Source organism: Aedes aegypti, chromosome 1, assembly GCF_002204515.2.
Source record: "Aedes aegypti strain LVP_AGWG chromosome 1, AaegL5.0 Primary Assembly, whole genome shotgun sequence".
Lineage (NCBI taxonomy): Eukaryota > Metazoa > Arthropoda > Insecta > Diptera > Culicidae > Aedes > Aedes aegypti.
Window position 1 is genome coordinate 194,049,872 of NC_035107.1, and position 17,399 is coordinate 194,067,270.

The following is a 17,399-nucleotide window of genomic DNA, read 5'->3' on the forward strand; positions in this document are numbered from 1 at the left end:
ACAATTTGAATCATTCCTTCTATGCAACTTGCTAAATTGAATGAAATAAGAACAACCGCAAAAGTGTAATGATTATGTATGTACCTAGCTAACCGTTGATTACAGATGGAGCAGAATCCACCATATCCCATATTCCATATTCTTTCCATACATTTCAAAAGGGCGTATCTGCATATCCTGTCCAAGAATTTTTCATACAAATTTGAATGATTTGGACAATTTCCTAAAATCACTAACAAGCGTTAATTTGGTAGATATCATTTTTCGTGTATTGGCTTATTAGTAATAACTAAACATAGCATTGGCCCTTTTCAAATGTCGGTCGAGAAAAATTTTAGAAAAATGTACTTTTTAATATCTAAAACCATATAAAAATTAAAACTACAAAATTTTATTATAATCTCTTTGTTTAAACAAGTTAAAGTGGCATATTTCCTGTGATTTCTATCATATAAACTTCAAAAGGGCGTAACTCAAAATTCTGACTAAGGATTTTTTTCAAAATCGGCCTAGAGGTGCGGAACAACGTCAGGAATCAACTGCTGACTGCCGTTTGAATGGTATATTTTATTTGATAATAACGGTAATCGGAGCACCGTGGTCCAATTTATATATTTACGATACCCTGATGTTCTGCGTTCATGTATAGTAAAAATCATACAATTTGAGCCAGGATGTTTCGTTCGGTGCAGGCGTGTTGTACACTGTAAGACCAAAGTACCCTTTAAAGGGTAAAAAAGTACCCTTTTTGAGAGAAACTAGTTTAACTCATAAAAAGAGTAAAGGGCCTTTACTCTTTAAAGAGTAAAGGGCTTGTACGTCAGATCAACGAGTGAATTTTACCCATTATCCAAAACATTTGTTCTGAGAAACAGAGTAAAATTTACTCTTTTTTAAGATATGAAAATTCTGTTTGATTTTAATATTCTTTCTCGTTTATAAAAATATCTACTAAAAAAACTTGATCATATACATAATTTTTATTGAATGAACTATTTGCAATTAATTATTGTTTAGGTGCGGGAGCATAATTAATTGGTTTACGTTGAAACTAGCCTAGCAAACCGACATCTACTTTTGGCGATTTTTACATGCATACAGGATGTATATGGAAGCAAGAGTATCCTGTAATCAAATGATTGTTTCATATTTATCAGAACACTATAAAGAAAGAAATTATACCTACCATTGATCTATCCAAATTTAGAAAACACCTTATGCCATCGTGTTACTGCAAGTGTCTCTGCTCCATAAAGAACGATTATGAATTGCAAGATGTTTTTCACCCATTAAAGAGTAAGTCCGTGGAATATATAAAAGGGTATAAAATACTCTGTATCTGAAAAAATAAAGTACCCATGATTTTGACGTTTCCATATATCAGCAAATAATGGGTATTTTTTCCACATTAAAGGGTAATGCCGAGTTTACAGTGTATTGTGTCGGAGTTTAATGCGTTAAAATAAACAAACAATATTTATTGACGTCCTAATCTCACCAAGTTTGCTTGAAAATGTTTAACATGCAGTAAACGAAATTTAGTGGTAGGATAACATATTTAAAACATCAAGGTAACGAAAGTAGATATTATTATTAGGAAATCAACAAATCAAACTTCATTTTTTCATTCGAAGGATCTCATAATGCCCAAAAAGTGTGCTGTTGTCGGCTGTACCACCAACCGGCATCACTACGAACTGGGAATACGATTCTATCACATCCCGCGGGAAGATGACGACCTGAAAGTACGCTGGCTGGACGCGATCGGGCGCACTACCGAATGGAAGATTCCCAGTGTTCCGATTGTTTGCGAAAAGCACTTCACTCCCGACCAGAAAGTTTCCGCACGAAATTTGGCGCCCAATGTTGTGCCTACGCTTAATTTACCCTCCCCGGAAGAGTTAGAACTTCCAGAACTGCCTCTTCTCAAGAAAGCCAAACGCCGGGCCAGCATTGAAACGAAAAGACAGCCAGCTACACAACGAACGGTTCAGCAACCGGAAATGGTGTTTGTGCCTACAGCAGAAGAGGAAGTACTTCCCTTTGAAAGCTGTTGTCGCTTCTGCTCCGACGAGCTGAAGGTGGCCGAAGGATTCTCAATCGCTAATGTAAGGCACTCTAATTTGGTTCGGGATGCGATATGGAATCTGTGTTGGCCTCAGGAAGAGCCAACGGATGAGAACGGCGACTCAAAGATATGCAACGTGTGTTGGGTGAAAATGCAAGAATTTGACCATTTCGTTACGATTTGTCATCAGCAGCAGGAGCAACTGGCAACGGAATCCATAGCAGAACTGTCCAGTTCAATCAAACACTCCGATGAGCAGGTTAGTTGCTTCGTTTTACCTATATGTTTATTGTTTATCAATGGCGACCGTTATTATCAGAAAAAAATCTCCATCTATAATCTGAGCTCACTAAAGAGGCTGTAAACATGTACCTACCTGTCATAAAACATGATATAATCATTTTTAATGGGCCATACTGTAGGAAATCCTAGGACGAATTCCTGGAGGCCAGAGGACTTCTTTAAGGAACTAGTGAACAAAACTTATAGGAATTCATAAACAAATATATGGAAGAAACTCTGTAATACTGGAGGTGTCGTTGGAAAAGTTCTTCGATGAATGCTTAAAGGTCTATTGAACGAAACGTGTTTGGTGCTTTGATCGTGTTGCTTGGGCAGCATCCATTTATTACGTAACGCTGAAATTGGCAATTTTTCGATCCCCTCCCCTCCGTCTGTAACGCTATTTGTATGAAGAATTTCATTTTTTTGTATGATCCGTACCGCTTGAGCCTACTCCCCCTCGGGGGGACGTCATTTGGCATAAAGTCATTTGGCATAAAGCCGTTTGGCATAAAATAATTTGGCAGAACGGTCGTTTGGCATAATAGACATTTGGCATAATGGACGTTTGGCATGATCATTGAAAACAGACTTGCTATGTTTTTGGCATTACCATTGCTAACATTCTCATATGTGATTTTCCCTTCTTTTGATCATAGGCTGTTCTTTCTCATTACGTTGTTAAACTAGTGGTTTGCATTGTGACTACTAACATTTTCATTGACAATTTTGCCTTCTTTCCTACGTTGGCATTATAACTAACATTTTCATCGACGATTTTCCCTTCTTTTGATCACCAGATCTTCTTTTAAGTAGCACTATTTAAATTTTTAATATCTTTTCATTTATGCCAAACGTCCATTATGCCAAATGACCATTATGCGAAATGACCATTATGCCAAACGACTTTATGCCAAATGACTTTATGCCAAACGGGATAGCCCCTCCCCCTCCCCCTAGAGTGTTACGTAATTTATGGACGACGCCTTGCTCCTGTGGGGACGAGCGATGTACACTTGTCGTCTTGTAATGAGGTGATCAATGGGTACCCAAGTAACCACAAGCATTAAATCATTGCACTAATTCAATAGATAATCAACATTGCTAATGCAAATTAACCCTAAAGTAACAACTGTTAAGGCAAGACGCATTATAGTGGCGTTATGCAAGCTTCAAATTGCTGCATATTTTATAATTGCTTTAATTTTGCCTGATTGCATTGCCTCGCCAAATGTTTCATTGCACACTAAAGGGCAAGCATTTGATTTGTTTAAAAATCTAGATTTTTGTTTAGACTCTGAAGCACACAGAATATCCCCCAAAACAAATTTATATTACATAAGCATAGCCTTTGGAATTCTATTCTGTTGCTCGCTGAGCTTTTCTAAATGATAGCGCACTTCCTAAAGTTATATATTTTCGTTGTGGACTCTTTCGTGTGCCCAGCAGCAGGTGTGAAAAATGAGATTAAAATAGCCGTCTCGTCACCCAATAAACGAACCAACTTTTAAATCGCATCACAATGCTTCCTTTTTATAAAGCTATTATATCTTGCAATTTTGGAAGCTTCTACGGTTCAGAGGATTAGGACGTCTGCAATTCACGGATCACCAACACCATCTGCAATACAGGTTCAAATCCCGCTTCAATGAAAAAAAAACGAAACCAGATGCGAAAAATAGAAATGATGTGTGAAGAAGTTGTTTTGTTTATTTTTGCACGCACGCCCTAAATAAACAAGGTTTAATGCATAATGTACACTCTAACTGTGCATACTCAAATGCTTTTATGAAGCATGTGCACTAGACTGATGCAAGTTTTGAAGTTTTTGCTCCCCTATGCTTAAAAGGTGTCAATTATGATGAAAATCATTCTCCCAAAACTTGAAGTGGTTTGGAAGAAATTTGGTTGTGCACACGCCATTTGAAGTTTATATGGAAATTACTATGGAAAAGCCAAACTTTGTGTGTTCAGTCCTCTAACTGCTCGCCATGATAATATATGAAAAAGCAAACACACTCTTCCGATGTAATATCTTCCCAGCTACAACTTTGCCGAAGACCACATTTTGTTGGGACGTAAGGATAATTTGTTATTCTTGATTCCAAAGTCTAAACCATGCTGAGATGATCATTCAATTACTTTCAGAGCAACACTGCTTTTTTGCTGTAGAACATAGTAGCCTGGATTACTTTGATCTATTCTCCCCGCCAGGAACACCACTGTTGCCTGCCCGGTGAAGCTTACTGAAGGCAAACCCACTTTATGATGATGAATAACAATTTTTCCTGGCGTCCAATCAAAATGTGGTCTTCGGCAAAGTTGTAGCTGGAAGAATTTCACATGAGAAGAGTGTGTTCACTTTTCCATAAAACTTAGTGACGAAGAGATAGAGGACTGAACACAAAAGGTTGGCGTTTTCCATAGTAATCTCCATATAAACTTCAAATGGCGTGTGCACAGTCAAATTTCTTCCAAATCATTTCAAATTTTGGGAGGATGCTTTTTACCATAATTTAAATCGTTTAAGCATAGGGGAGCAAAAATTTTGAAATTTGCATCACTCTAATGTGCACTAATATTGCATTAGCAATGCGACAGTTACTTTAATTTGATTATAGTGGGGCCCTTTTCGACGGGTCTACCACAAAAGGCCGAATCACAAAAGGCCGAATCACATAAGGCCGAATCACAAAAGGCCGAAAGCACAGAAGGCCGAAACATACAAAAGGCCGAATCACAGAAGGCCGAATCACAGAAGGCCGAATCACAGAAGGCCGAATCACAAAAGGCCGAATCACAAAAGGCCGAATCACAAAAGGCCGAATCACGGAAGGCCGGAATTTTAAAATAAATTTTAGTGAAAGCCACAAACATTCAGCACATTTTTCTACAATATTATGGACATTTTTACAGTAGGGTTAGCGGGACAAGACGCATAAGTAACAATACTAGCTGAATAAGAGTGTATGGTTAGTGTTTTTTGGGTGTGTCAACTGGTCTATTCTTAGCTGACTCACCCAAAATAAATTCTATAATTGAAGCTTAAGTAGTCGCGCTGTTGTATTTTGTACAACATAAGTGTAAAAACCTCGCGAAAACTGGAAGGGTATACAGTGCCTGTTCGATTTTGGCAACATGTCAAAAATTTTCATGTTGCCAAAATTGAACCGTTCCAAAATTTAATAATTGTTTTTATTAAAACTTGTATCACCGTAATAATAACCACAAATTAAATTTCTTCTTCTTCTTGGCATTACGTCCTCACAGGGACAAAGCCTGCTCCTCAGCTTAGTGTTCAATGAGCAATTCCACAGTTGTTAACTGAGAGCTTTCTTTGCCAAAGTTGCCATTTTCGCATTCGTATATCGTGTGGCAGGTACGATGATAGTCTATGCCCAGAGAAGTCAAGGAAATTTCCATTACGAAAAGATCCTGGACCGACCGGGAATCGAACCCAGACACCTTCAGCATGGCTTTGCTTTGTAGCCGCGGACTCTAACCACTCGGCTAAGGAAGGCCCCACAAATTAAATTTACCTATTTTGAATATGGTAAACTTAGTATTCTTATGATCATTTAAACACTTGTTATACCCTATCTCAGCAATCATTCTCCTACTTGTTGCGTAAAAGACTATGTTGGCATTATACCGGGCAAAAATGGAAAAACATCTTCTGTTTGCATTATACCGGGCAAACGCCTGGATTTGCTATTTGCACACCGAATAGATGCTATACACAACCATCGGATATCGGAGACCTCGGCGGCCTTCTGCCGCCTCAGTTCCTCTATCCTCAATGTGGCTTCGCCGCATGTAAGTTTTGCACTGTTTACTGACATGACTGCATTTAACAAAGCATGGATTTGTTCTTTTTATATCCAAGCTTTATTTTGTGATTTGGCTTTTTGTGATTCGGCCTTGTGTGATTCGGCCTTTTGTGATTCGGCCTTTTGTGATTCGGCCTTTTGTGATTCGGCCTTTTGTGATTCGGCCTTCTGTGATTCGGCCTTCTGTGATAATCCCCTTTTCGACTTTAAATCTGCTTTATATGGCTCTGAAGGGTTTTGTCACTTTATAATAAAATTGTATAGTGCTCTCTAGAGCAAAAATAAAGTATGCATATATAGCTTCATGGTTACTTGGGTAATATCGCGAATCGGTGGAAAATTCGGCAAACAGTGTCGTATCAAGGGGGGCTCAAAAGCTGCTCAAACTATATACACTCCAACCTCTTTTTACGACCGTTTTTTTTACCGACGGTTCTTTTTCCGACCACTTTTTTACGACCGAAATTCAGATTAACGACCGTTTTTATAAATGATCATTATCTTAAAAAGTATCCAAAACAGAGGATCATGATGTTCAGCAAAATTGTTCAGTAGTTCAAGGGCTAACATATGGTGGTCATTCAATTGCGGAATTCTGCCACCAGGCGGCGCTAGTGAGCATGAAACTTTTGTTTTGCGGATATCTCAGGATCCTGACCACTTAGAGAGATGGCGTCTTCGACAAAGTTGTTCAGTAGCTCAAGGACTATCATTATAAACGCTATAAAGTTCAAAATTTTGCCACCAGGCGGCGCTAGTGAGCATGAAATTTTTGTTTTGCGGATATCTCAGGATCCTGGCCACTTAGAAAGATGGCGCCTTCGGCAAAGTTGTTCAGTAGCTCTTCTAGCCAAGAGATTCGAGATTTTGCCACCAGGCGGCACTAGGTAGCATAGAATTGTTGTCTTCCCGATAGTTCAGGATCCTGACCACTTAGAAAGATGGCGTCTGCGGCAAAGTTGTTCAGTAGCTCAAGGACTATCATTATAAACGCTGTGAAGTTCAAAATTTTGCCACCAGGTGGCACTAGGTAGCATAGAATTTTTGTCTTCCCGATAGCTCAGGATCCTGACCACTTAGAGAGATGGCGTCTTCGACAAAGTTGTTCAGTAGCTCGGACTATCATTATAAACGCTATGAAGTTCAAAATTTTGCCACCAGGCGGCGCTAGTGAGCATGAAACTTTTGTTTGGCGGATATCTCAAGATCCTGACCACTTAGAGAGATGGCGTCTTCGACAAAGTTGTTCAGTAGCTCAAGGACTATCATTATAAACGCTATGAAGTTCAAAATTTTGCCACCAGGCGGCGCTAGTGAGCATGAAACTTTTGTTTTGCGGATATCTCAGGATCCTGGCCACTTAGAAAGATGGCGCCTTCGGCAAAGTTGTTCAGTAGCTCTTCTAGCCAAGAGATTTGAGATTTTGCCACCAGGCGGCACTAGGTAGCATAGAATTGTTGTCTTCCCGATAGTTCAGGATCCTGACCACTTAGAAAGATGGCGTCTGCGGCAAAGTTGTTCAGTAGCTCAAGGACTATCATTATAAACGCTGTGAAGTTCAAAATTTTGCCACCAGGCGGCACTAGGTAGCATAGAATGTTTGTCTTCCCGATAGCTCAGGATCCTGACCACTTAGAGAGATGGCGTCTTCGACAAAGTTGTTCAGTAGCTCGGACTATCATTATAAACGCTATGAAGTTCAAAATTTTGCCACCAGGCGGCGCTAGTGAGCATGAAACTTTTGTTTGGCGGATATCTCAAGATCCTGACCACTTAGAGAGATGGCGTCTTCGACAAAGTTGTTCAGTAGCTCAAGGACTATCATTATAAACGCTATGAAGTTCAAAATTTTGCCACCAGGCGGCGCTAGTGAGCATGAAACTTTTGTTTTGCGGATATCTCAGGATCCTGGCCACTTAGAAAGATGGCGTCTTCGGCAAAGTTGTTCAGTAGCTCAAGGACTTTCATTATTAAAGCTATGAGATTTAAAATTTTGCCACCAGACGGCGCTAGTGAGCAGTTGAAGAGTATTGCTATGTTGCTAAGCATTATAATTTTCTGTTCCGCTCAAGTTTGATGCTTTTGATCTTTACTTTATTCTTCTTAAACAGTGTTGCCAGTCACATGAACATTTGTGATTCGGCCGACTGTATGGCACGCAACACTGCCTTCAACTTTGGTGAACATTCGGTATCGTTATCTTTAAAGTTTTTTGGTATTTGCATATCACACCCCCATATTATAAATTGGCTCTTTTGATAACAATCGAGCAGTGTTGCCATCTATTACCAAAATATGAAAACTTGAACGGCCATTTTGGAAAGTTCTCAACCCATGCTTTAATTTTGCCGAATATATTGCCGAATGGGTTCGCGTAGAGTTGGGTGGTTCGCGTAGCTCGTGGTTACTGGTTCATCCTTCGTCGCCACACATCGTTTTCCTGCACACCGCCAAAGATCGTCCTAAGCACCCGACGTTCGAAGACTCCAAGTGCTTGCATGTCCTCCTCGAGCATCGTCTACGTTTCATGGCCGTAGCGTTTCATACCGGCCCAATGAGCGTTTTGTGCATGATACATTTGGTGCGGCTGTGAATCGTTTTTGACCGCAGCTTCTTGTGGAGGCCATAGTAGGCCCGACTTCCACTGATGATGCGCCTCCGTATTTCACGGCTAACGTTATTGTCAGCCGTCAGCATGGATCCAAGGTAGACGAACTCATCGACCACCTCGAACGTATCCACGTTTATCGTAACACTGCTACCTAGGCGAGCCCTGTCGCGCTCGGCCCACCAGCTAGCATGTAATTTGTTTTGCTCGCATTCAACACCAGTCCAACTTGTTAAAGATTACAAATCGTAGCAACCGTTGAACTATATTGAATGTAACGATTACTTGAATTAGTCTTTAGTCAATCCGTTCAGTCGAACTTCTCTTGCCCTACGAATACCCAATAGGTTGTGGGCCCAGTCAAAGCAATCCGCTTGAGCGAATTTGAATTTTTTCATTTTTCGCTGCCGAAGTAGAAGTTTCTGGAAGTAGTAGTACCATGGAGGGAAGCAAGATTTCGATCGTGAAGCTGAACAATTTCAACTATGCTGTGTGGAAGTTCAAGGCTGAACTGCTGTTGACTTGAAAGGACACGTGGAAGTACATCGAAGATCAAGCCCCGGAGCCGATGACGGACGAATGGAAGGGTGGTGACCGCAAAGCGAGAGCGATGATTGCGCTTGCTCGTGGAGGATCAGCAACACGCCCTGATTCGCGATACGAAGACGGCCAAGGAAGCTTGTAAAAATCTCCAGAAACACCACCAGAAGACGTCCCTCTGCTCAAAGGTTGCAGTTCTGAAGCGAATTTGCAACAAAACGTATAAGGACAGGGACGACATGTAGAACCATTCATTCGAGCTGGAAAAGGAGGCTCCCCGATTCTTTCGACACGCTGGAGACGGCCCTAGAAAGCCGTTCCGACGATGACCTGAAGCTGGAGCTGGTAAAAAGCTGCTGGATGAAGTTGCCAAACGGGATCATGGATCGACGGATTCAGCGATGAAGGTAAGTTTCCTGAAGAAAAAGAAGCCGCTGGTATACCATTTTTGCAAGAAAACTGGCCACAAGCAAAAGGAGTATAATTTGTACGCCAAGGAGACAGAATCGGAAAAAGGTCGTTCACCAAAAGCAGAAACTGCACGCAGTGAAGACGTGGTGACATTTGCCCTGATGGCCGGTGTCCAAACGAATTCTGGTGAGTGGATTGTGGACTCGGGAGCATCCCGGCACATGTGAGGCGAGCGAGGATTTTTCGAAGATCGCGAAGAAAGCGCTGTGAAATCTGTCAGCCTGGCGGATGGAAGCAATGCGGAAGTAGAAGGTGTCGGTTCCAGTCGGCTGTTATGTTACCATAACAACGGTAAAACAACTACGGTTACCCTTGGCAACGTGCTGTTCGTACCAAGTTTGGAAATCAACTTGCTCTCTGTACCGAAGCTCGTAGGGAAAAACGCCACAGTGACGTTCGACGAAGTAGGGTGCCGGTTTCTCTTCGGTGGCCAATTGGCAGCGACCGGGATCAAGACTGGTGGACTCTACAAAATAAGAACCTCGAAAGAAGTTTTGATGGCTGCGAAAGATCACCACAACGTGGACTGCCAACACGTTTGGCATCGGCGCTTTGGACATCGTGACCCCAACGCTCTCGGAGAAATGGTACAGAAGGACCCTGGCTTTGGAAAATTTAACGATCATTGACACACGAGCCATAATTTTATCACATTTATTCGCCTGCATTCATACAACACGCATAACATTTATCGTTCGTGGAAGATAACGAGCCATGAACGAAAACAAGACAGACACGCACCACCCACTTTTTGTCGCCGATCACTGTGTGTCAACACTTGTAACAGGGCGAAGCGACGCGAAAATCCTTTGGAGTTTGACAGTTCATTATTAATAATTGTTATTCCTTCCCGTGCAATTTTCGCCTCGCTTCGCAATTCGCGTCTACCCTGGCCGCGCCCTTATTCTGACCAAGAAACAGGCGAATATTTTGTATTTTCTGTGCTCTGTTTGCAACCAAAGGGATGTTCAATGGTCCAATAGAATATAATTAGGTTGTTAAAGGCTGCAGTACTAGAAAATATGCAAGTTATTACCAATTTTATACAAAACATAAATCACCCGATCGGCTCAATACTGTCGCAGTCTGTGAGAGTTTGCTTCTCTTGAACGCTCTCGTGCCACGTACCAAACGAGAGAGTAAATGTTTACATTTATAGGGCTCTCCGAATACGATGTGTCACGAACTGTTATGGTTCGCGAACTGTTACACTCTCCGAATATGGTTCGATCGGCTTATGCGGATCAAAATCCAAACCCATTGGGTGATATGAATAAAAAATTTTGAACTTTACTACATGTAGCATCTACTCAAAAACAAAATCCACAAAGTTTACTACACTTTTGGTATGAATAAAAAACTTTTCGAACATATAGTACTTACTACTTTCGAACATGAGCAGTGACTGAAGCTGCACGTTAAGAAATATCCATTCAGAGTGCAGAGTGATTCTGCACGTAAAGAACAGTCTATTCAGAGTGACGCCTAAAATTAATACAATCATGCATATGAAGAAAATGCATGGAATCTAATCGATTACGCGACAATTTGCACAAATCATGAAGGTGCTGTTATTTGACAAAAATTGTAGTGTAATTTTGCGATTAGTCTGGTATTCTCTTTATGTCTATGATTTTATGATGATGGTACATCAAAGAATTTTTTGGGTGGTTTTCAACCTTCGCCAACGCCAGTGATTGATGATTTTTTAAATACTAGCTTAACATCTATGACGAGATCTTGGGATTACAGCTATCAAATTTGGAACCACATATTTTCTAGCACCAGTACTGAGATTCTGGTGAAATTGCGGTAAAATTTTGATGCTTCCCGTGTGTTTCCTTAACAGCATGTTGAATTCCGGAAGTTCTAAGTGTTTCTGCGATATTCTCATTATTTTGGTGGGGTTTCTGATAGTATCCTTGGAATGTCTAGAACTTAAAATGTCGAGATTTTTATGGGAATTGTAGTGATTCCATTGGTAGTCGTTAGAATTCAATGAGGATCTCCCCTAAAACACCAGGGTTCCCTTTGAAATTATCAAAATTCTTGTCGATTTCACAAAAAATCCCATTGAAATCTATATAATATTTACCGACATTCAAATCGTTTATATTAAAGCTTTGCTTTGAAATTCCAACGGAACTGGACATCAACGGAATCTTAAAGGTTTTTACAATAATTACGAAGATTGATTTTCAGAATTACAAATATTCACACAATAATTCGCAGGAATCCCACCGCAATCTCATAGATTCTTACAGAAATACCGTCTCAAAGATACCCACAGAATTCCAAGAGATTAATATTCGGAATCCCATTCCCACCCCAATTCTAGAGTTTTTACCATATTCCTAATATTTCCGCAATATTCCTAGAATGGTATTTAAACTTCCAGAATTATCATAAAAAATCCGACATCCCTATCGGAATCCTAAAGTTCCTACAGAAATTCCGGAATTCAAAAGGAAATCTGAGATGTCAGAGTTTACAAGTAAAATTCCAAATTACATTATACATATCTGAATTCCTACCGACATCCTAAAATTCCTAGAAAATAACATAATTATCGTAATGCCAGAATTCACACGGATATTACAAATTGCTACTGCCGGTAATCTTACCGGAATCTCAGCATTGGCGGGGAAAATGTTTTCGTAACCTCAGAATTCCTAAGCAAAACTCAAAATACCTTCCGAAATATCAAAACTCATATCGTTTTCCCATGATTTTTACTCAAAAGTAAATTATTCCATTCAATTCCGCAATCTCAAAGTATGTGTAGCAACCTCTGAAGCTAACTACCAGTAGCTTTGTAGTAAATGCTACCTTTATTCATAGCAATGCGTTGTTTGTAGTATGTTCGAAAGGTGTAGAAAGGAAAATGACACAAACATGTTCCACTCGTGTTCCACATATAGCGTTTACTACCGAGAATGTAGTAAACTCAACTTTACTACATTTTATTCATACGGCCTATTGTCTCGTATTTCTACAGTTTACTCACACACGGCAATAATTTCTTGTTAGTCTGGTAACATTATAGTAATCCTCCCTAACGTGAACAACAACATTCGGGTATCACGAGTTTTTGGCGGGTTTTGCGACTGAATCATTTTTTTACGGTTTGGGGGTAGTGCTTCGTGAGGCCCAAGCAGGAGAGTTCGGTTTTGCGTCGTCCGTTAGATTTTGCTCACAATTTCACGCGTTTTCGTCGCCGGAGATTTTTTTTCCTGTTTGGAGCGTCTTGCTGGGTAGTGCTTCGTGAGGCCCAAGCAGGACGGTTCGGTTTTGTGTCGTCCGATATATTTTACTCACGCTTTCGCGCGTTTTCGTCGCCGGAGAATTTTTTTTTTCCTGTTTTGGAGCGTCTTGCTGGGTAGTGCTTCGTGAGGCCCAAGAAGGACAGTTCGGTTTTGCGTCGTCCGTTAGATTTTGCTCACAATTTCGCGCGTTTTCGTCGCCGTAGAATTTTTTTTTCCTGTTTGGAGCGTCTTGCTGGGTAGTGCTTCGTGAAGCCCAAGCAGGACAGTTCGGTTTTGCGTCGTCCGATAGATTTTGCTCACGGTTTCGCGCGTGTTTTCGTCGCCGGAGAATTTTTTTTTCCTGTTCTGGAGCGTCTTGCTGGGTAGGTATTTGGGAAGGCCCAAGCAAGACGGTTTGTTTTCGGAACGCCAAGAAGTTTTGCTGTCAGTGTCAGTTTTGTGTTCAGTCGAGAATGGATTACCAACTGGTGAGTTCGTTTCATGCTTATGATAACACATTTTTTCTTGAAAGCGTAACTTTTATGTAATATTAAAACAAACTTTGTATGGTTCGTCACTATAAGTGTCGGCATTATGCTATTTTCTTATACAATTTCAATATACATATATTTTTCTCTTTTTGACATTATTAAAAATTATCTTTTGAATTGTTCGACATTGTGAATGTTGACGTATTTTTTAAAACTTCTACCATATCGAGACAAAATGCACAGTAATACTCATATGTCATTTTCAAACAAACTATGTATGGTTCGTCACTACAAGTGTCGGCATTATTCCTGTTTCATATAATTTAAAATATATACATGTAATTTTCAGTTTTCGACATTAATAAAAACATCTTTTGAATTGTTCGACATTATAGATGTTGACCTATTTTTTAAAGCTTCTACCAAAAACTTCTCGAGACAAAAATACAAAACTAGCTTTAAATATAAGTCGTATATTTCCCCCTTGTCCATGGATCGCATCACCGACCAGAGGTGACTCCCAGATCTTTTCCTCCCTCACTAATAAACACCCTTCCCGTGGTGATTGTGGAGATGCAGAGGTATTCTCGGTCTCTAGAAGCAACAATCATTACACCCTAACATTCCTTCCCCATCCCAACTGACTGTAAGGACTTGGCCGGCGCCGTTATTGATCAATAATATTAGATCTGCTAAAATTGCACATCGAGAGTAAGCGGAAACTCCCATCCCTTATTCATTTGGATCGTAGTGCAATTCTTACCAGTTCCGATCAATCACGGAGTAGCAACCATTGACACGTACAGTCAGTCTATGCTATGCTATGCTATGCTATGAATCATTTTTTTACGGTTTGAGTTGATTGAGTGATTTTGCATCAAAATCTCAAGCGTGAGATTTGCGAAGCAGATCTCTAATGAGTTTGCTCTCACGGGAGAGCGTATTGATTGAGATTTGAGTGTGAGTCTATCAACACTGATGAATGTTATCGACGACTAAAGCAGATTCTGTGTCCTGTACCTGCTAAGAAAAAAAAGAAAAAAAAATCCAGAGCAGATAATGGGGTACGTGGCCATGATGAAGACCCAGTTCGGCCGACCGCCGAAAATAGTCAGAAGCGACCAAGAAGGCGCGTACACTGGAAGTGTGCTGAGGGCTTTCTACAAACGTGAAGGTATTCGAGCGCAATTCACCGCAAGCTATTCCCCCCAACAATATGGTGTTGCAGAGAGGAAGACTCGGTACCTGGTCGAGATGAGCCGATGCATGTTGTTTGATGCCAATCTTCCAGAGTGCTACTGGGCTGAGGCGGTAAGTACTGCCGTTTATTTGCAGAACATTTTGCCATCGAAATCGATTCCAACAACCCCGTTCGAGCTCTGGCATGGAAGGAAGCCGGATGTGACGCACCTGAAAGTTTTCGGCAGTGCGGCGCACGTCCATGCCTAAGTGCGATAGGTAACCTCAGTAAACATTACCGAGTCACTATTTGGAGGTTATGAATGGTTTAGTGATCTTTATCTTAGTTAGGTGAAGTGGAGGTAAAATGAATTTGGAATGATCTACGTGATTTTTCACGTAGCAATGACGTTTGGATTTTTTTGAGTGTAGAAAGGATCTTTCCCTACCTGCCAGTGGTGTTGGTTTGAATGCTTATTTATTCAATGGCTTTTAGGGCGTTATCCCAGATTATGCAAAAATTATGTGAAACGTTCGTATCATGTAACAGCAATTTATCATTGCCAATATTTGAAAATCATTAGCGGTATTAGAATGCCTCATTATTCTATTTAAATTTAATGCTTTTGACTGTTGTGCTACAAAAAGGGTCCTTCTGATTATCGCAAAACCGTTTAAATCGTTATAATTTTAATCTCTGATTTCCTTTGAATTTGTGGATTTATACTATCAAAAGTGTATCCTCAAAACGGGCCTTATGATTTTGTTTTATTTTGGCTCAGACCTGCAACTTAGCCATAGAAGATGACTGGTGATCACAGATTTGATGGAATTTTTTTTCTTTTCTGATAATGACGGTCTTGATTATAAATTAATTAAAAAAAATTGCAGGTCCCAGAAGATTCAGAGATGTGTTCGCCCAACGAGGCGAGTTTATACGAAAATGATACATCCATCGATCTGAAAGATTGCGACCGCCAGCCAGAGTATGCTGAAGAGAGAAACTCGGAATTACCGCCACTTGAAGGATTGACGATTGACGAAATGCTTGAAGTATTGGATAAAATTCCTGCCCCACGGAAAAAGTATGATCAACTGAATGAAGATGAGGAATGTTGGGATTGTGGAAGAATGTTTCCCAACCGAAGTCAAAAGAAGCAACATCGTAAAACTTGCTCGGCGATAGGCACATCGGAGTCGCTAAGGAGTAAAAGCCATACATGTGAGATTTGTGGCAAGCAGTTGGATTCCCGGATTGGTTATCGGATGCATCTGCAGAAAATCCACAAAAACGACTCACTGAATGCGGAGAACGGTTCGGAAGAGTTGAAACGGCTGATGTCGAAGAAACGCTTGATGTGCCCTTTGTGTCCCGACCGATTCGAGCAGTTGCACATGTTGAAGTATCATTTGAAAACGCACAAGACAAAATCGGTGGACAGCGCCAAGGCCTTGAGACGTAAAAGGGACGCCAACAGCGTTTATAACTATTGTAAGCTATGTAATAAGACGTTCCAAAATCCATCGTATCTTGATCTGCACATGAAGTTTCATAAACGGGAACGCGACTTTGTGTGCGATCAATGTGATAAACGATTCTTCATCGCCCAAGATCTCAAACATCATAAAATGGCACTCCATGAAAGGCATACGATTCTCTGCGGTGAGTGTGGCAAGACGTTTGGAACGATGCGTTACTTTAAGCGGCACATGCTCAGCCATAGTACCGATCCTGACTCAAAACCTTTCAAGTGTTCCTTATGTACGGAGTCGTATCACTCAGCTGCGAAACTTAGGGACCATATGACCCGACACACCGGGGAAAAGATACATCAATGCGAGCTGTGTGACCAGGCGTTCCGATTTCGGCACCAATTGACACGGCATAAGATTAGCAAGCATGGTATGCAGTTGGATAGACTTCAACTGATGGATACCCGGGAAGAACTCTCGAATTTCATAGAAGACCAAGCGACTGACAGTGGCATCGGGCAACTTGATTATTCAGTAAATGTCGTAGATTGATTTGTCCTCGATAAAAATTAATAAGGGTAATACAATCCAAGTTCCAACATTGGACGTGAGTTGGTCATTGCTTACTTTATTCTATTGTCCGAACATACTCCATGCGCTTCCGCTGCAGAGAAACCAACAAAGTATTCTGTCACAATTGTAATTAGGCCGTTACAAACCTTCATCCAGCCACTTACTTACTTTCTTTTTTGTTTCTGGATATATTTTGATGGAATTTTCAGAATTTCCCGAAAAACTCTTTGAGTTTATGGTCCAAAAAATTTGAGAATATGGACCAAGTGGTTCCGGATTTATTCCGCATTGTCTTAGGTACCAAAATTGACTAAAACATCCATTCAACGGATATCTAGATGCTAGAAGGTTGATATCTTCGGCAAAGTTGTTAAGCAGATCAAGCGCTATCTGACAGTGAAAAAAGTGATTGGGAATTTATCCACTAGGTTATCTAGTAACAACTTCCGTTCAATCTTCTATATCTCGAGATTTTGAAAGCTAGAAGGTCTTCGGCTCAGCAGATCAAGGGTGATCTGACAATGACAGACTTGATTGGGAAATCATCCGCTAGGTGGCGCTAGAAACAAATTTCAACTTGAACTTTTTGAACTTGAACGTTTTTGTTTTCAACATAGTTGTTAAGCAGATCAAAGGCTA

The 17,399-nt window shown here is 40.6% G+C and overlaps 1 protein-coding gene across 1 annotated transcript; it reads left to right on the plus strand.

Annotated features, from left to right (window-relative positions):
* The first annotated feature begins 1,463 nt into the window (after positions 1 to 1,463).
* Positions 1,464 to 16,813, plus strand: LOC5577400 (zinc finger protein 878). Its single transcript, XM_021856189.1, has 3 exons — positions 1,464 to 1,571; positions 1,635 to 2,327; positions 15,606 to 16,813. The coding sequence occupies exons 2-3, from the start codon at positions 1,644 to 1,646 to the stop codon at positions 16,737 to 16,739; spliced, it is 1,818 nt and encodes a 605-aa protein (XP_021711881.1). The 5' UTR covers positions 1,464 to 1,571; positions 1,635 to 1,643; the 3' UTR covers positions 16,740 to 16,813.
* The last annotated feature ends 586 nt before the right edge of the window (positions 16,814 to 17,399 follow it).

What these genes read in the sequence shown, in the direction of transcription:
- LOC5577400 (XM_021856189.1), top strand. Translation starts at nt 1,644, where the DNA reads ATGCCCAAAAAGTGTGCTGTTGTCGGCTGTACCACCAACCGGCATCAC. An exon ending in TCAAACACTCCGATGAGCAG is followed by an intron (nt 2,328 to 15,605) that starts GTTAGTTGCTTC and finishes AAAAAATTGCAG; the next exon opens with GTCCCAGAAGATTCAGAGAT.